The sequence below is a fragment of the Hippocampus comes genome, unplaced genomic scaffold, assembly GCF_001891065.2.
Source record: "Hippocampus comes isolate QL1 unplaced genomic scaffold, H_comes_QL1_v1.1 scaffold25, whole genome shotgun sequence".
Classification (NCBI taxonomy): Eukaryota; Metazoa; Chordata; class Actinopteri; order Syngnathiformes; family Syngnathidae; genus Hippocampus; species Hippocampus comes.
In genome coordinates this window covers 1279647-1299552 of record NW_017804844.1, presented here as the reverse complement: position 1 = coordinate 1299552, position 19906 = coordinate 1279647, and the positions used below count along the sequence as shown (strand labels likewise).

At 45.4% G+C, this 19906-nt stretch overlaps 1 protein-coding gene across 9 annotated transcripts in view; it reads right to left on the bottom strand.

Moving 5' to 3' along the window:
* cdh19 (cadherin 19, type 2) overlaps positions 1-14157 on the bottom strand; it is a 32044-nt gene extending 17887 nt beyond the window's left edge. For 5 of the 9 annotated variants that reach the window (XR_002168873.1, XR_002168872.1, XR_002168874.1 and 2 more), the window contains exons 1-13: positions 14016-14157; positions 12034-12197; positions 8627-8744; positions 7953-8069; positions 6851-7092; positions 6497-6791; positions 5075-5194; positions 4302-4469; positions 3522-3712; positions 3164-3417; positions 1232-1368; positions 1035-1156; positions 550-667 (exon numbers count right to left, since the gene is read on the bottom strand). Coding sequence is in view for 6 of the 9 variants with exons in the window: in XM_019875308.1 (XP_019730867.1) it covers positions 550-667; positions 1035-1156; positions 1232-1368; positions 3164-3417; positions 3522-3712; positions 4302-4469; positions 5075-5194; positions 6497-6791; positions 6851-7075 (1630 nt within the window). In the remaining 3 variants the exon portion in view is untranslated. The remainder of the gene's footprint in view (positions 1-549; positions 668-1034; positions 1157-1231; positions 1369-3163; positions 3418-3521; positions 3713-4301; positions 4470-5074; positions 5195-6496; positions 6792-6850; positions 7093-7952; positions 8070-8626; positions 8745-12033; positions 12198-14015) is intronic. The other 4 variants (XM_019875353.1, XM_019875363.1, XM_019875325.1 and 1 more) reach the window with 3 other exon arrangements.
* Between the last annotated feature and the right edge of the window lie 5749 nt (positions 14158-19906).

The window sequence follows — 19906 nt, the reverse complement described above, 5'->3', positions numbered from 1 at the left end:
TTTTGTGGGGGGGGGGGGGGGGATAAGCTGCCTGGGTGAATATGGGACACATTTCAAACGCTGAGTGAGATAATTAAATATTCAGCATGTGTAAAAGCACATTTGGAATATCCGTTTCAATACTTGCTGGAGCTTTCAGAATGGAACATGGCACCAAACGGACGGCAGATTGAGCAGCGGCCGTTCATTTCATGCACAGCTCAAGCTCCTTCCTTTTCACGAACAACAAAATTCACTTATTGTGCTGCATTTTTGTTGCTCAACGTTCAGCAGATTGAGCAGCAGGTTTTTCGACTGCGACTCCACTCGCATATAACATAGTTTAGCATTTCAAATTCAGGGTGAAGATGGTCGAGCATATAATTTTCATAACAAGTATACATTTTTTAAAATTCTCAAATTTCCAAGCAACAAAACTATAATTGTATGCTGCCCTCAACTTTGTGCAGATGCACTGATTTATTTCGACAATGTTGTCATTGGCGACTAATAAAACACACAGACGTAGAAAGTCCTACGATATGTGTGAGTGGGTTGCGGCGACGGGACCTTGGTGATCGCGAATGGTGAAGTTCGGATTGATGTGCTTGTCGGGGACCATGGAGAAGTAGAAGTGGTGACCCTCAGGAGGCTGGTCGGGATCAGTGGCGCTGAGCAGCTGAATGAGCTGAGACACAAAAAGACGTGCGAGGGCTGAGAGGCGAGGGCAGAAGCGCCGCGCAAATCTGTGAGGGCCGCGCTTCACAACAATCGCATGGATGTGGACGGTAACATTGCGTGGGTTGCCAGTGCCTGCGGCAACTCAAGCGACGGCCTTTCAGACTCTTACCCCAAAAAATAGTAATAGTAATAATAATAATAATAACAATAGTAGATAAATAAAGCTGATCTGACGTATAGTTTGATAAGGCCATAATGATGACGCGGCGCTCTCTCCGTGCTTCCTCCCAGGCTGACATGAGCAACCGAAATCCAGATATACAGTACAGCTAGCTGTAAATCGCGAGCATATCTGCGCTTGATCACGCCCGTACCTCCCCTGCCTGCGTCCCCTCGCAGATATACGGCTGGTAGTGGCCAGCCAGCTGCGGCGCGTTGTCGTTTATGTCCAGCACCTTGATGGACGCCAGGACCGAGGAGGATAAACGCTTCAATGCTGAGAGAGGAGCGGTGAGACGTTAGTATAAAGACCGATCAATGTTTTTGTTGTTGTGGGAGGAAGAAGACTTACTGGTTTCTTTGGCGACGACGGTCAGGTTGTGCCAGGCGGACGTCTCTCGGTCTAGAGGCTTGGCGATGGTGATGGTTCCGTCGTGTGGGTCGATCGAAAAAGCCTTTCCTGCACTGCTGTGTTTATCCAAGGAATATCTGGGGGAGGGAATCACAGGCAGGTGTGGACTTTGTTTTTTGTCACTTCAGGGGGAGTGCACGATTATTTTGTTGGTACTTGATTGACTAAAAAAATAGCTGCGATTGACTGGCGACCAGTCCAGGGTGTAGCCCAAAGGCAGATGGGCTAGATTCCAACAGGGCTGTCATCATTGAATATTTTTAGGGCCAATTACTCTATCGATTATTCTATCGATTTAAAAAAAAATTATTTTGTATTAAAACGAATTGCAATCAAATTTGTCCTGGAAATTCAATGATGATTGCTGTTAATTAATTTGACCCCAATTAATCTGACCCCAATTAATCTTAATCTCGTTCACATTCTCTTCCATTTGTCTTTTTTTTTTTTAACAATGGCTCAGTCCAAACTAAGTTCTCAAGACTCCAGCTCACCTGCGACCCGAATACTTTATTCATCCACTGGTATTGAGGATACTGCCTATGTACACACACATAAACAGAGTACATATGTACTGCGGTCCAATATTTTTGACCATATACACTATGGGAGAGGACACCACATTGAAAGGTGCCTTTGTGTCTCTCATAAATTGAGCGATATAAACATCCCAGTCCAAGACAATGGAGGTATCCGTATCTGCCCAAACAAGCAGCACGTTGTTGACATGACAGTGCAGTAGGGGTACAAGCATCTAATATATGTTATGGAATGAAATTAACCGAACGCCCCGCATTGAATCATACCGGGCTGGCCAATTTTGCCACTAACAACGCGGAAAACAAGAGCAAACTTCATCATTTTTAGTGGAACTTTGCAAAGCCCTAAAATGTCAGCCAGGATGTATTCGTCACGGCGACAGCGTCACCAAAGGGACACTAATGGACGACGGATGATGTGCGGCACCTGCCACTGGCAAGCTCGCCTCCGACGGACTCCAGGCAGGAAAACGTGCCTCACTTGCAAATGACATCAAATCTCAATTCCGTACGCCGCCTCGCAGGGCGCTTTATTACATTCCCACGTCCTGGCTCACGTCGCTTTGTGATAATACCGCAATAGATAGGAAAAGCCTGTGAGGTATGAAGGAAAAAAAAAAAAAATCATGATGATTTATTCAGCGGGGCTCATTTCCAACTAAACTAATATGTGATAAATATGACCGGATACAGAGATCAAGGGTAAAACCGGATGCACCCAGGAAGTAGCACCATTTGAAATTGAATCATTTTTCACTGCATGGAGGAAAATAATCAGTGTATCATTTGTTCTTTCCATTTTCAAACAACAATACAATTAAAAAAAGCCAAACAAATGGCGGATTTTTCATCATTCCATTTTATGCGCGGATCAAAAATATGAAAAACGGGTCACAGGACTAAGAAGCTTGATTTGTTGTGTTTATCTGAAACGGCCGAAGGTCTGGTTAGAAAAGATAGCAACGACAGGGTTAGGTTGGAAGCTACTGCAATCAGTCTCCTGAGGCGTTGAAGTAACATCATGACCAAAATGAAAGTACAATTAAAAATTGTTACGACATAAAGGCTTGAAAACATTTTGAAACGACAAAATGAAGAATTAAACAACTGAACTGCCCTAGGTCAGAAAACAAATTTAACTAGTGTGACATGATTCACAATTTGCATCTTTTAATTCAGTGATTCTTTTGCACACCACTAGAGGAGGCCAATGTATGATACTTTGAGAATCTCTTCCCTGTCAGTTCATATCTATCCATTGACTTTCTTTGTTTATTGATACGCAGATTGAGGAAGACAAGCAGGATGCCGAGCATTGCTAGTTAAAAGTTACCTGACGGCATCGTTGGCGGCGTCGGTGTCCCGGGCGCTGACCGCGCCGACCGCGATCCCCACCCCTGCGTTCTCCGCCACCTTCCACTCGTAGACTGGCGAAAGGAAGACAGGCGGCTCATCCACGTCATCCACCATGATCTTCAGCGTGGTCCGGTCCGAGAACTCGTCCGGGGACAGGATGCGAGGGTCCACTTCCTCATTGATGGCCTCCGCCACCATCACGTAGCGACGCTTGGTCTCGTAGTCCAGCGGCTGCAATGAAACATAGGCTTGTTTTACATTATTATATGAAAGCTATTGTCCCTAAAATGAAAAGACTTTTGCTTGGGGCTGAGGGGTTGGGGGGGCTACATTACCTTGGCCAGCAGGATGATTCCCTCTTGTGTCAGAGGATCGGTGTGGACGGTGAAGGTGGCGTTCTCCTCCAGGTCCACCTGCAGGCTGTAGTTCATCTTGGCATTGCCGCCGATGTCGGCATCATCCGCCTTGACCCTGCCCACTGTGGTTCCCACCACAGCGTCTTCGGGAATGGCGAAGGTGTATAAATCTGAAATGAAAATGATGAATGTGTCACTGTACCATCCGTGAAAGGGCCACTATATGCAATAGTTACAATTTTCATTCAGGGATTTTATTATTTTTTTGCGTCCGCGTCATCACTGCTGGTTCTAATTTGCAATGTGACAAAACAGAGGGCGCAGTTCAGACAGAAGTGTGGCAATACAACATTTATAAGCAGCGGCGTCTGCGGCGAATGAGGACGTGACGACGAGTCGTCCTCGCCTCACTCTTGCAGAATTGATTTCTTTCCCGGAGCATCCGTTCGGCGAGCTTTATCACCGGGAACGTTTGTTTCCAAAGGTCATGATACGACGTGTGAAGGATTGGAGCCGTCTATGGGGCGACATGCAGATGAGCCAGACGAGGACGCCCACTTCATCCCCACCGTTCTTACTGCTCTTCATTCCAAATTCAGAAGTCTATGGATTGATAAATTGCTCCCATTTTTGAAACTAATGTGGCAACAGCCAAATGGAGAGAGAGAGAGAGAGAGAGAGAGAGAGAGAGAGAGAGAGAGAGAGAGAGAGAGAGAGAGAGTGTTGTTTTTCCCGATTCTCGACCAGAGTGGGACTTACGGTGCTGGAAGATGGGCCCGTTGTCGTTGATGTCGCTCAGGCTGACGCTGACGGTGGCGGAGGCCGAGTAGCCGCCGCTCATGCCCAGCATGTCCTTCACCTGCACCACAACCAGGTACTGCTCCTTTGCCTCGCGGTCCATGTCGGGCCAGGAGGTCACAATGATGCCTACGAGAGAGGGAAGTTAGCAGATCAACAATGACACTCCTGAACTCAACAATGAGAAGCGAATATGAATGATACAGTTCTTGGTTAATTCGTTATGTATTATAAAATGCATCCGATGAATTGTCAAGTTGACTGTGGAGGGTAAATGATGCTTTGGGCAAAAATGGCCACTGAAAGCCTTTTGGGTTCAGGCACCGCCGAGTCTTCATTCAGTCGCATTCCGCATCGGATTGCATTTAAACACTTGGCTGCTCATTAAAGGTCAACACTGTGTGTGGGAAGTGCTGCGAGGCATAACAATAATCTGGCCAAGGGTGGGAGCACAACCGTTTTGGAAAAGCACCATGATAACATCAATAAATGAGAGCTAAGTTTAGAAAGTGATAAAGGGAAGAAGATGGAAAAACAACTTCTCTCCCTTCTTTGGAATCATCCATACCTTTGATTTTTTTGTTTTTTTTACCACTTATCCTAGTCATCGATTTAGTTTTTAATGCTTAATCAAGGATTGATCAATCACCTCGGAATGGAATTCACATCATCAAGTCATCTGCGTGTAGTGCTACGCTGTCAGTGACCTCTTGACCTGGCATTCAGTGTCGCACCTGTCTTTGGCTCCACAGAGAAGTAGGGCTCCCCCTGCAAAATGGAGTAGATGAGCTTGGCGTTGTTGCCAAACGTGGGGTCATCAGCATCTGTGGCCGTCACCTGGAACACGGTGGTGCCTGCCAGGAGACATGTGAGGGCGCAGTCAGCTGGCTGGGGGCGGCAGGCAGTTCCACTCGACGAGGGAATAAAGGAATTAGGATAGACTCTTTCCTGCATGTCAAACTTGAAAGCGGCTAATTTTGGGCCACCGCCGTCTTGAAAAGCTCATGAAAATTATATAACCAGTCTTACACTCGTTGGGTGTTATCAAGAGCTACCAGTGACAGATTTTCTTTACTACGGCAAGTGTGGGAGACAAATTATGACTGTTCAAATAAGTATTAAGAGTGTATTTTGTAACCAAGCACACAAATTAAATTAACCAAGTGATGTTTTTGATTTCTCAGGATGTCTCAAACTAAGCACGTTTTTTTTTCAAGGTGAGGTGGCAATGACTGTTTCAAGAAAAACAAAGCGTGCCTGAATTTGAGCCAGGAAAAACTGGCTTTATGGGCCAGTACAGCCAGGGCGGGCTGGAATGGCACGCTGACAAAGGTTCCGAGAGGGGGTTATCTTGTTAGGCTTGGCCTCTGCAGCCAACCTCGTGTTTTCAAAATGTTCTCTTATTCGTATTCGAAAGTTGTCCGCATTCAACACCAAACCCCACTCCCTCATGCCGAGACAAATACATTATGATTTATTAGAAGGCAGATATTATACTGCAAAAGGCAGATTACACATAAATTGAAATGCTAATGTTTGCGCTGTGAAAGGGCAGCAGCTGTAATAACATTACTTAAGAAGAAAAAGGCATCCGGGCCGCGATACAGAAAGCAATACATTTAACTTCCTGCATGTGGACAGATGACAGACATTCATATAACCTTCTGCTTTTAATCTTCAGGCAGGATATAAGTTTGCCTTGAAAAGTGCATCTGCGAAAATGATAATGAAGAAAAAAATATTTTGGATGACTGAGGTGGGGCTGTGACGCCGGTGGGTTGCTAAACGCTGTTGATTTGCTAACATAAGATAGCCTTCTTGAGGAAAGAAATTTCATCTGTGGTCTATGTTGTACATAGAGCATATTTGACAATAAAGCTGACTTGACCCACCTTGATACGTAGATGTTGCTATGCTAACATCAAAGTGAATTGTAGCTGCAGCCCTAGTGTAAAGCCAACGTCGCTACGCTAACAAACATATTGTAGTGGTAAGTAGATGTTATGATTCTTTTTTTTTTTTTTTTAATTTAATAAGATGATATTGACATACTTAGGGTAGTGCAACGCTAATGCGGCGATACAAACAAAATGATAGTATTGCAAATGCAATGTTGCTTATGCCAACATCACACTGAGTCAGTGTGCCAAACGTACCGGTCGGGCACATTTCAGGGACGCTGGCCACATATGGCTGGTTGTGGAATCTCGGCGCATTGTCGTTGATGTCCTGCACCTTGATGATAAACTCAGACTGGGGCTCCTCTGGCTCCTGTGAGAGCCTGTTGATGGCTTGCGCTTGGAGCACGTAGAAAGCCTTCTCCTCGCGATCCAGCTTCTTCAGCGTACGGATCTCGCCAGAGTACTCGTCGATCTCAAAAGCGTCGCCGGCGCCTTCCCCTGAGAGGATGTATTGGATGCCAAACTCCCCGCGGTCAGAATCCGATTTCAGCTGCGTGACAAGAGCTTCAATGAGTTTTGCGCATGAAGGACATGGCGGGGGTTCAGTACCTGGCCGATGACGCGAGGCGTGGGGTCTTCCTCCGGGACAAACAGCTGCTTCCAGATCCAGCCTCTCTTTAGGCGATAGTGTTGCCCTGGGGACTTTGGGCCCGAGGCCAGGGCCAAGCGGGGGGCTTCTGGGCCCACGGCGATGCTGTTGGTGTAGCTCAGCAGGAACAGCAGCATCAGGGCTGCCAAGACACTCCTCACTTTCGTATCCTCTGCAGCTCCCATGCTTGCTTTAAAGCATCCTGTCGTGTTGCAGGTCAAATCAAATCATCCAAAATGTTACTTGCTTTAATCAAGGACAACTTTTTTTGTATTATACATTTGAATTGAATCATTTCGAAAAAAACATTTTTCAAACATTTACTTAGGTACAATTTGCTTTTAGCTTTGATGAGCAACACATTTTGTTGAATCATTAACAGATTACATTTTAAGTGCAGTGTTATTAATGTTCAAACTGTGCATCATTCTAAAGTAGCTAACAAAAATATCCTTTTGGACAAATGGGCTAGGCTCATTGAGGTAATAAATAAACACAAATTGTGGACAATCAATGAAACCGTTGTTGTTTCTAGCACATTTTTAGGCCCTAAACCCTCTAATTCAATCCCACCTCCTCTCAAATGTCAAAAGTTATTTTTACATTCTGTCTGTGCATTTCAAACAAGCTAGAAAAGTGTTGAACCATACAGTACTTGGTTGAAACTTTTTTTTATTTTATTTTAACAACCACAGCAGCAATACAGCACCCCCTTGGTTCAATAATGATTTGTTCCACTCGATCCCTCCCACCGCGCCCTGACTGGCAACCTGCACAGGGCAATACGGTGCCTTCCAGTGATTTACTGTACTGGATAGCCGTCGTGGAAGTATTTGGCTTAAACCAGGACATGTGGAACTTTATTTAACTTCTACCACTCACCACCATCATACTATTATCATTCCTACCCATCCCTTTTGCAGCCTTCACTGTGACCCACAGTGTGTTTGTTTTTAGTTGTTTTTTTTTGGGGGGGGGGGGCAGTTGCCACTGCCCTCTGTTTAAAATGAAGTGAGAGAAACTAGTGACTGTGACATGTTTTCATGCATTTTATTCACCTACCAAAGAAACAAACAACAGGAGGTTGTCAGCGTCCAATCCCACACGCCAGTGGTCCAATCTGTCTCCATCCCACCAGTGGCCTTTCCCATCGTGTGTGCGTATACATGGCCCTGCAAACTGAAAGAAGCACCAGCGGCAGAGAGAGGGAACCAGAATATTCTGTTCAGTTCACAGAGATTGCAGAATGAGAATATTAAAGATGCAACGGTGTTAAAGCCAAAAGATTAATTATGCCAACTACATTTGCAAGCTCTCTGTACGTTGTTGTACAAATGCACGTTAAAGACGTTGGTGGGTGGGGAAAGTTGATTGTGGAGAAATTGGCTCACTTTCATTAAACGCCGTGTGGCTATTAGAGCGCGTGATAAATGTTTCGTAAACAAGCATAGCGGAAAAAGATATGAGTATATGGAGTTGATTAAACAGTGATGGATGACTGTAGTGTAACAAAAACAAGATGCACACTTTGTAACAATTAAATAGAATGAATACTTTCAGGATCATATCACAGGTTGTTTTTTTTTTTTTGATTTGCTAACATTCTGACCAAGGTGATGAGGGACGGCATAACATGAGCTAGGATTGAAAAGTGAAAAAGAAATACCGTGCTTGTGCTGTGATGTCAGAGAGTTCATGTTATTGAAATAAAGTCTCGGCGTGCTACCATACTGTACCTTTTAGTGGACGGCCAATTTTCTCACTGTTGTGCGTATGTTGAATCAGAATTCATTCGAAAGGATGGGGTTGTACCCACCAAGCGGCACTTTGGATAAGCGGCAGTCCCCCGTTTCCCTATAATAGGTATAATAGGGCATCGGTTAGATGATTGCGAGGATGGTCAAAGATGCCACAGATGGCCCCTTTCACGAAGCGCAAAAGCGAGTAAGATTGCGCTCAGCAAATCTAACGTTGCTGAGTGGCAGTGTAATGTGCCACTGAATTTGACAGAGAGCAAGTCAACAACAACAGAGGACATCTGTCCTCCTGAGTTTGAGCCCGGTGGCTCCAAACGGTGCGACTTTGGCTCCCCTCGCACTCTTGACCCGCTTGTAATCACAGCATCGACGCACGTCTGGCCGGGGAAGCATTGATCTCATTACAAGTCTTCATTAATCAGCTGCCGACTCGCACGCAGTGTCACACCAGACCCAAGAAAAGCACGGACAATACTAGACCTTGTCCGGTCTTCAAAGTGGACAAAAGGCCTGCTTTCAGCAAGAGAAAAACAGCAGCGAGACAAGGCGGCCTTTTGTTTTTACACGTCACAGTTTCCATTGGGCAACGTCTTGACAAGAGTTTCAGACGGCCCGAAACTGTGGTTTGACACGTTGTGAGATCAGATCAACTGTGATACTTATTGACACCCTAATGTTGCAGTTGCGACTGTGCTGATTTTGAATACACAAGGTGGTTGTCGGGAGAGACCATAGAGCCCGGACACCCTGTATCTCGTTCTTTAGGTCATGACCCACAGCTCGTGACCATAGATGAGGGTAGGAACGTAGATCGATCAGTAAAAGACACCAAACCGAACCCCCCTCAACGCCCACGGCTGCGCCTGGAAATTTGGTCCATGAACAGAATCAGTGAATAGGGCAGCTTTGGCAGAGTCCAACCCTCACTGGAAAAGAATCCGACTTACTGCTGGCAATGGCACTTACAATGTCACGGAACGCAATATTCTCTAGGTCAGTCAAAATGCTCTGAAACAGCTGGCAACATTGGCAACATTTTTTTCAAAGATGTGCAGATGTTCTGGGGAGTCGCGGTACTTAAGTCAACACCTTGACAAGCGTAAAAACAAACTTTCCCACTTAACCTCCAGAAACGGAACCCACTCGTGACATGTGGTGTCACGATAATAACAGTGGCACACGCTGTGATTGATTTACCACGGGAACCTTTACTTTTACATTCATCAATTGCACGCGGATAAAGAAGCGCCTATGTGCCCTACGGTCAATTTTCTCCTGTCAGACGAGACGCCGACATGGCATCCGCCGGGCGAGGAGCTCGCCCCGTACTTGGCAGCCATTCATTACGGCTAATAGGCCCTCCAACCCTGCACCCGTCCTCGCCGGCTGCTATTTGCGGAAGCGTACGTATGCAAGCGACGGCAGGCTCCCACAAGACAGCGTGACAACGTGCGGCGGTCGCACAATGTTAAGCACCGCACGCACCGAGACCGTCACACTACGCTCACGCCTGCCTTGCTGTATCCTCGGGAAATGCCGTTCCGCCACCCGAGTCGGGACATTACAACGCTCGGGTAGAAGCGGCCCTGACATTGGGGAGGGGTGGGGGGGCCTGAGGGACGTGTCGCCGCATTGCACAATGTCAAAGCTGATATGTGCTCTGCTTCGTGGCACAGATTTCATAAAGGAAATGATCAGATTAACCTTGTTGCAACCTGTACTTCCTGCTCATGAAACAGGAAGAGCCCTTGTTAAAGTAGACAAATTATGCAAAAGGGACTTTTTAAGTCTGGTGGTTTTGTTTAGTTCTGCTGCGCATGGTTAGCTTGTCATTAAGGATAAGAAAGAGGAACACCTAAGTCAAAAACGAGCCCTGGACGCGGGAAAAGCAGGGACACATTCTGGAAAATGAACTTTTGAGTAACTGTGTTAAATTCTATTGTGCTATAACAAAACAGTGTTGTCAAAAAGTAGCCCATGAAACAGGAAAATCTTTTTAACAGCAAATAACGTCAAAATGAAAAAACACCAAAGAAAAAAAAGGGACCTGGAACAGTTTAAAAAAAAAACACACACAACACGGAAAGTATGGAAAACTTTGTCAGCCTACTTAATTACCATCGTGTGTTGATTTTCATGTAAAACTTTTGCTTCTTCTTACACAATTGGAGATACTTAGTAAGTCAACTAATAAAAGGTGAAGAAAAAAATCTGTTTAGCCTCACTTCTTTTGTATCAACCTTCCAAGACAAAATGTCCTAATTGGTCATTTGGGACGCGTTGTTTTTAGTTGCGCATTGTAAAAACAATCAGTGCTGCCACGCCGCTCGTCGTCTTACAGGCGGGACCCAAATGAGCAAAAACAACAGGGAAATGTCAAAGCATCATGTACTTGTTAGTAAGCAATTTGCCGCTATTTATTTACGCGCGCACGGAGCGGAAACAGTTGGCGGCAAGAATTCCCACTGACGTTAATCAGGCGCTCTGAAATCACATCAACACTGTTTTTTTGTTTTTTTTTGCCGTTGTTTATATGCTTTTGAGGGGGGGGAAAATAAACCCGCAGATGCCACTAAAGTTAACTTTACAGAAATGTACATGGTAAAGACCTGATCATGTAGTAATGAAAGATTTCTAAAACAATTTGTCTGTATGACTTAGCAGCCAGCGTTGACAACAAAAATAGACATTTTGTTCAAGCACTAAGTACAACTAGTACTGGCACTAGCATGCTAACACATTTTCTGTTCCGTGAAAAAAAACATTCTCTTGAAATTGTGTCTTCTTTAGTTTTATGATATTAAACATCATAGTCATTTTTATGATTTTTGTTGTTGGTGTTATTGTCTGAAACATGAAATTAATTGTGGCTCATTTGCACCTACTTAAAGGCACATGGGCAGCAACTTAAGACATTGCTAATGTAGCTTAGCATGTGCAAAGGACAAGACGTGTGTGTGTGTTCTCACAACACTGTCTGAATCGTTGAAGTGCTCCACGAGCAAACAACAACTTTGAAATGCTAACGCAGCGGTAGCGATAGTCAAAGCAGAAATGCGTTCTTCTTACTGGAAGCCAGCAAGTCAATGAGTTCAAGCGATTGTGAGGTAAAATGACAGCTTATTGTCATAAGCAACAACACCAAGCACTGATGGAACCTATAGAAAACTTGTTTACGCTAAAAAAAAAACGGTTGTGCTGCAAACAAAAGAGCTGCCTGACTGCTTTCAAATTGTGCTCAGCTATTATGACTTTTCCATCTTTGTGTCGCTTGCAACCCCGAGTCACATTTCTCTGCAAGCCATTACCTCTCCCTGCGCGTTTGGAAATCGTATCTAATTATCGGCCAACAAAAGATCGGCAAAGTACCCGCACGCCACACCCACCTGTTTGTTTGTTTGTGTCGCTCCGGAGACCACCGGGCCACGCAATCTGCTTCGAGTGATTGAATCCCCACAATGGCCGCGATGGCAATGGTCATCAAGATGGAAAAGAAACGAGCAACCCCTCCTCATCCTCTTCCCCCACAAGGCGTCTTCTTCTTGGCCTGCTTTTGTGTCAAAGAACAAACACTGGCGCTATTGTGCTGGACACTCGCGGCCTTCATGCAAACAGTTGGCCCTTGAACACCCCACCCCCCCACTCCTCCAACCCGGACGTACCAATGGATTTCTATTTCTCTCGCTGTCATTTTGCGGAACAATTGAGCGCTTTATTGGAATGGGGATGGATGTTAATACCTCCACTGTGAGGCAAACGCTTCTGCAAGTGATAAGACAAGAGGGCAACTGGCGAGGGGGTTGCGCTTTGTAATGCACGCCTCCACTTGATAAAACTGACCAAAGAAATGCATTTTGGGATTTAAAAATGTCTTGGGAGTGGAAAGAGGAAAAAAAAAAATTGGAATTTTGAACCTGGATTTCCCTCCAGGTTGCAATACATTTCTATTGTGCAAGGTGGTGCTAAAAAGTCAAGTGAAGCGAGAGACATGACAAAAATGGGACTTGAAAAAGACAGTGGCTTTGTTACTTTCAAAATCCGATATTTAAAATCCGTCTTATTTAGCTGCTGCGCGCTAGAGTCAGTTCCCAATGACAGTTTTAACAAATATGAAAAAAAAAAGTGTTTGGGGATTTTTTTTTTTTTTATTCCCCTTCACCTCTTTCAGTGATGTAAAGTTTATTCTTATAAAAGGGGCCCAATGGGAGATTGGTGGATGCAAAAAAAAAAAAAAGTCACAGAGAGCAAGAGCTACTAAGGTGAGCATCAAGCAATGCAATTTTGCCTAACGGTGAAAACTCATTAAATTCCTGACTGGACAATTGATGACTCATTTTCACAATCACCCCCCCCCCCGCACACCCCACGCCCACCACACTCAAGAAAACACTACCTCTTGGCCCTGCTGTTTATTGTCATTGCGGTGGAGCTAAAAGTCGAGTGCATTTATTTCAACAAGGCTAATTACATGCCGACATGTAATTGAGTCCATCATTATACCTTTTAAAAAAAACAGGGCGGTATAGATGAAGCCCTGGTGGGAGCGAGCACCCGGAGTTTGTCGGCCGGCTTCGCCTTCGATTCCGACGGCGAATCAAAGGGAGAAATGTCAGAAACCGCTCGGTGACATTCAAACCCGGCCTGAGCGTAAGCCTTGTCTAATTGAGGCTCACACCTCATTAGAATGACGCCAGATGAAAGATTCAGTTTGGAATTTATTTACATTCCGTGAGCGTGGTGACTGCAGGGCAGGGTGACATTTGAGGGCTGGACACATAATGAGCGCGCGGGAACGCTCAGCATATTCGCCGCCGGACAAAAGGTGAGGCGGTCAAATTGCCATGATTGTGTTGCGGAACGTATAATGGGGACCGAAACTGTGATATAAGCGTCCTATACAATGTGTTCCGCAGCATAAGATGGGATGTTAGCACCAAAGTCATAAGTGAATCACAAGTACTACAAGCAAGTACGAATCTGAACGTTATCATTAGCAATGGCAGACTAAAGATCATTTTGTTATATTTAACCGAAACATGAAAGTCATTTTTGTTGTTTGTCATCTAAATGTTTATTCATTTATTTATTTTGAGACAGAGGCCGAAACAGGAGGTCTGACAAATGGCCTCCGCATTGCGTCCCCAACATGTTTTATTGAGGTGATTATTGTCTAGCTTTTACCGCCCCGAATCTTCCCGCGCGGAGACAAAAATCACCGGCGGATGTGTCGCAGTCATTGCGGCAGTCGGATGTGCCCTTCAAAGCTCACATCGGCTTGTGCGTACTAGGCGGGTTGAAACGTCGTTGGCATTCCGCTCAGCCGGCCGCGGCGGATTTGATGAGGATGTCACATTAAAAATGCATGTACCTCATATGTTCTTTGGCCTTTGTCTCTCCAGCTGTGGGAAACGGGCGGACAATAGTGACAAATAAGGACGACGCTGACGCCGCCCTCGTTTGTCAACTGCACCCCCGCATACCGCTGATGGAGTGGGGAAGATGCTGCCGAACAAACCAGGACAATTGAGACATTATTTCCACAGTTATTATTATTTCTATTGTGCATGGTGGAGGTTATCATGGAGAAATGGTGAGAGGTGCAAGAGATACATGAGGTGTGCGGACACATTCAAGTCATCAGCGGTTATCACCAGAGCACATTCGGTATTTATTTAATGAGTGTTCACTTACGTTGTCTGTCTCCCCATCGGCCAACATCAGTGACAATGCTGCAGTCACGCACGGATTACTGCATTCTTTTTCACACAGAGATGTCTGCATGCGAGATGTGAGTGTGCCATATTGAAAGGGAGCTGCTTTGTCCACGCCCACAACGGCGCATACAGATTTTCTAAAATATGCCAGCTGGCGTGCATCTGTAAAATGATCAATGCACAGTTTTCACATGCCGGATTTGAAAATAGAGCCCGCGTCAAGCGGCTTCAAGGACAGTTCAAATGTCCGAGTGCCAATCGACCTTATGAACGAAAGTCAAGTTTCATGTTCAGCGAGTGGGAAGTGAAAGGGTGTTTCCAAAGGAAGCAGCGGACCCCACAGCCGCATCTCGCTTCTCGGGGGAAATATAGTTTGGAGTTTGATCACGCGGAATCCATCATGTTGATGATGAATGCATAATTAATTCCCATCATTCCTGTAATCCCCCCTCGAGATCAGAGCCTAAGAAAATGACATGCTTTGCCCACTGCAGCAGCAGGTCACCATCCCACCATACGTCACCCAATCCCAAAATCCAATTATCACCCATCCATCCCCGGCATCCATCTCCCTGTCTCACCTGTCAGAGATAAGAGTAGAACGCAAATGCAGCACACGAGACCACAGCAATACTTGGTGGTTTAATGTCTGCACAATTAAGAAACATGTACTGCAATGCCATTGCAGCACAACACTAAAGAGCCACGGGGATATGGAAACAAAAAGCGAGCAAGAGGAAGCTTGCCATTCCCCCCATCCCGCCATCACCCAAATCCTAAATACAGCCATGCCCTTTTCCATCCATCCATCCATCTACCTGCCCCACCTCCCAGTTATCCCTCCATCCCCCCATCTGCCGCACTTTGCAAAACGGGCAAGGTTACAAAGTATTTACACAAATAAGTTGAGTGCGATCGATGAGACGTGCCACAGCGTCGTAGCCTCCAGGATGAGGCCTCCCCGGAAGAATGCACAAACCCGCCGGCCCACCCTCATTGGAGACGCAGATTGTGTCGGACTGATCAATGAGAAGTGCCGCCGAGCCATCAATCTCGCCAAATAGGAAGAAGGCGGCATTAGCATGTATTAGCCGCCGTGTCCCGACAACGTCCTCTAAGTTGGCGGGAAGCGAGCCGCCCATGGGAAACCGACACGCGCACCTGCGCAACCAAGGATGAGTGGCGCTGTTTAAAGACAGAAGAGACTTAACTGTGATCACGTCACTGTCACCGCATAAAGGCTCTTTGGGAGAAAAAAAAAATACTCCTACGCACGTTACGGAGAGTTAATGAAAGGCGAATGTCACCTCTCAACGCCCTGTGCGCGTCGTGCAGGATTTACATCGGAAGACAGGAGGAACGCATTCTGAGGCCTGGGGGCTGGATCCCGCCCGCTCGATGACTTTATGTGGCCCACTAAAGCAAATCAAGGGGGACCGCTTCATGTTTCTTGCTAAATGGGTTTGTTCTTTTCATTTAGCCAGAAAATCTGGGCAAACTTAGTAAGAACTGTCGATTTTTCGGGTATCTGTGCTTTACTCTAATACGGTGGACATGCTATTTGCGGGGGAGAGGGAACTGGCAGGCCTACAAGTAGCGAAAATATGCAAATAATTGAATCGTGAATAAGAAGGCATTCCCGCCAATCAGCCTTTTCAGAGAAACACGGGGGTTTTGGATTCCTGGGGCATTTAAAAATGTCTGACTTGATGCAAACAAGTTTCCGTGGTGTGCTGTGCTTTTCATGCGTTTGACAATTTAGGGAGTATGACGAAGATTATCAGAGAAAAGGTGGCGTATCTTCAAAGTAAACATCAAAAGAAGCACTTGATCGTCACACTCATGGTGGGAGGATCACATCTCGTCCAAGTTTTGCCACCTTTGCAATTCTGGCAAGACGGGAACACCCAGGCCGCCCCGCTCGTATCACCGCTCAGCCAAACGTCCGAAAAAAAATAAAAGCCAACACGGGCCGCTAAATAATGCAGCCGTTTACAAACGAGTTCATCCTCTGAGCTTATTTGTAAGGTGCGACCTAGCCTCCAGCTGAGTGAAATGTCAGTTTAAGGATTGAATATTAACAGCGGGGTAAGAAGCGGCGGTGCCTAATCTTTCCTCCTGGGGGGAAACATCAGCTGCCGCGCACCTGCAAAAGAATAGAAAAATAACAACCCCCATCTTACCAGGGTGAAATTGTAAAAGCATTGGTCCAATCTTTGATTTGGGCGACATAAGGCTTCACTGTCCAAACTTTTCCTCATGATTCAAAACAGCTAATTTGGGTGGGACCCATTTTTGACCCAATCTGGGTTATAAATCTTTTTATAGTGCGTATTGTTGTATCTACATAGGAGACGATTCGATATGAACGAGTCAACTTGGTTCCATCTTCGAAATCAAAACCGATTTTCCAATTCAAATCGTTTTTTTTTCCAGCCGCGCGACAGCATTTTTGACTCACGTACAGATGGCAAATATTGCTGACTATTCTTGCTGCCTGTTTCCCACATTTACAAATGCAGTATTTTTTTTCTATAAGGGAAATGTACATGTTTGTGCTTTTGTTTCTTGTGGGACTCTTAATGGCGCGGTCACACACAAGGCACGTTTCACGATTTTGACCTCTGCGTAATAGCTGTAATGCGTTGTTGAGATTTAAAAGCAGAAAGCACAAATAATAATAATCCCAACCTTTTGGGTTTTCAATCCACTAAGGCGGCGAGGCGGGCTGAACGTTAACAGCAATTTTTTTTTTAGCAATTATCAGGCAGAAGTAATCAATTCCCATCATCGGAGGTCCTGCTGGCATTTAAGTTTTGAGGTGGCGAGGATTTGAGGAATGGGAATCGATGGGAAGCCTTTAGGAGATTTGACGCTTTAAAACAAAACCCCCCAAAAAAACAAAACATTTCAAAGAGCAGCTTATTGGAGCACCGTCGCTCGTTTATTTGGAGGCATCGCGGCCTTTGTGTTGCTTTCGCATGCGTCAGGCCAATCAGTTCCTCGTCTGCCCTCGTGCCCCCCTGTTGGGTGATTTGCTGTATTTATTCCATCTGGATTGTAGTCTGTCTCCTGTGGCTCATTTGTTGCTTTTTCTTCCCTGACAACTTGAGCGTTGTTTTTTTTTGTTTTTTTTAAGTTGCTCCACCAGTTTTTATTAAAAGCTTGCTTTCCTTGAACATTGTGAAGGTGAAAATGTTTTTCAGTCGTCACTATTAAGTCGACATCTTATTCCTTTAGGTGGCAATTACACCGCGTTTCTGTGAAATGTTTCGGGAAACTGAAAAATCCCCACAGTTGCTTTGTTTTGGACAGAACGAGTCCAAGCGATAACTCCACACGGAGGCCGGACACAATTTGAATGGCAATATTATTTTTCGAAGTTGTGTGTATTTTTTTGGGGGGGAGGTCAAACACGCAGCCTGGCAATAATTTGCCAGAAGTACAGCTTCCAACTTTCCTATTAAGAGCACACCGACCTTTCGTGTTTCTTTTTAACATCGACAAGGCGACGTGAAACGGGAAGCTCACAAAAGCGATTACAACCTCCGCAGGCTCTATGCGGACGCAGCCGGAGGCTCGTGGGGACACCTTGACATTAGCCCGCCAATTAGAAGGCAACACAAAAAGTGTGCGCGCGTGCTTGTCGTTGTGTATCGGTTAGGGGACACTCGGTGAATTTCCACAATGGGAGCCTTCAATTGCTCGTCACACGTTTGACCACCCGTCCTTTCCCCCTCCAAATCTTTTACGTACGTCCCCCGCATGTCGGAGGCGGAGACACGTGAGTAGCGCCTCAGGTGAACGAGCTCGCGGCGGCCTTCAGCGTGTTGATGGATGGCGTCGATGCGAATCGGCCGCGCTGTGCTACACGCGCCTGATTGCGATTGATCCTCTTTTGCTGTAACATTAATCCTGTCGCTGCCGCCGATGCCCACCCGTGCCACTTTCAAAAAAAGTTCATTCATACACGATGATGTCATCACACAACCAGATGTTTAAGATAAACCCCTTTAAGCCAGCGTAAATCTCGTCAACCAACGGAGGCTATATTTGCAATCTCTCCATTTGCTCGTCTTAATCGGACGCATTTCAGCAGCATTACTAATCGATACTTGCGAATGTGGTGCGCTGGGGGTTCAAATTAAGCTTTCAAGACAATGTTGGGTCTCTAATTCATATTCCGAGCCAGTTTTAAAACTTGAACGTAGGGTTTTGCATCATGGTTGGATCTCAAATTAGGGTTTACAGTTAAGGTTTCAGCCCAGGGTTACGGTGTCTGGTTAGGCTCTCCATTTATGTTTGCTACGTTTCCAGCCAAGCTTGGGATATCAAATATGGTTTTTCAAGCCAAGTTGAAGAGTTCAAATGAGGGTTTCGAGCCTAAATTCAAGTACTAAAAAAGGAGTTTGGGTTTCAAGCCTAGGCTGTGCTTCCAAAACAAGGATTTCAGGCCACGGTTAGGGTTTCAAGTTAGAATCTCAAATCAGGGTTTCAGGACAGGGTCACGGTTTCGAACAAGGACTGCGGTTACAAAATCGGGCTTCAAGTGAGGTTTCGGGTTTCAAATTTGATTTAACGCCAGGGTCAAGGTTTCAAACACGGGTTAGGGTTTCAAATTACATTTCAGGTTTCAAGCAAATGGTAGCACTCAGTGCCAAATTAAAAACTATGGCATTGAGCCCCGTCTTGTGTGTTTGTTGCAATGAAAAGCACACGTATGTGATGAATGCCCCCCACTAAAACTATGATGAATGACATTATGCAGCACTTTGTCAGGCGCGGCTGCGCGCCACGCATTCCAAACACCATCTCCGCAATAAAAACACCGGCCTGCGCTCCGCCGTAATGAAGAAGGCAGCGAGCGACACCACAAACGGCAGCGATGCTCGCCCACGGGGGAAAAAGTCGGCATGAGGCCTTGAGAGAGGCCGCGTGCTACGTAAAGGAGAGCTGAAATAATGAGCGCCGGCACGCGCCAGGGAGCCCTTCAACTTGCGGCAAAACGCCGCAAACATGCTCATCGATGAATGTTTTTACTTCATGCCTGAAGTCGGCGCCTGGCTGAATATCGGAATTCCAAAAGCGCCCGTAGTTGGCAGATAAAGATGAAATTAAGTCATTTATGAAGATAAATAATGCAAACAAAAACGAGAATATTCACAGTTTAATTCTTTTTTTTTTTTTTCTTTTTCGCAATGCATTTCAATGAGCGTCAATTCTATGCAAATTTTGGCTTGTTTGTGGGCTCAATAAACAGCTTCTTTCAATAGTTTGGCTCTCATTGGCGATCTGTTAGCGTTTTTTTTTTTTTTTAAAGTTACTCATCGGTAATCGGCTGCAAAATCCTGATTGTGTAAAGCCTATTTGTGTTATTAAGGGATACGTTTTTAAACTACTATCTTGTTTATGGACACTCCATGAGTGTAAAGAAACCCGATGCAAGATTTAAAGAACATTTTTTTTTTTTTTTTAAATTCCGGCTAGTGGATTCTTACACGACAAAGCAGTTGCAACAGGAAACAATTGAGTGTACCAGACAATC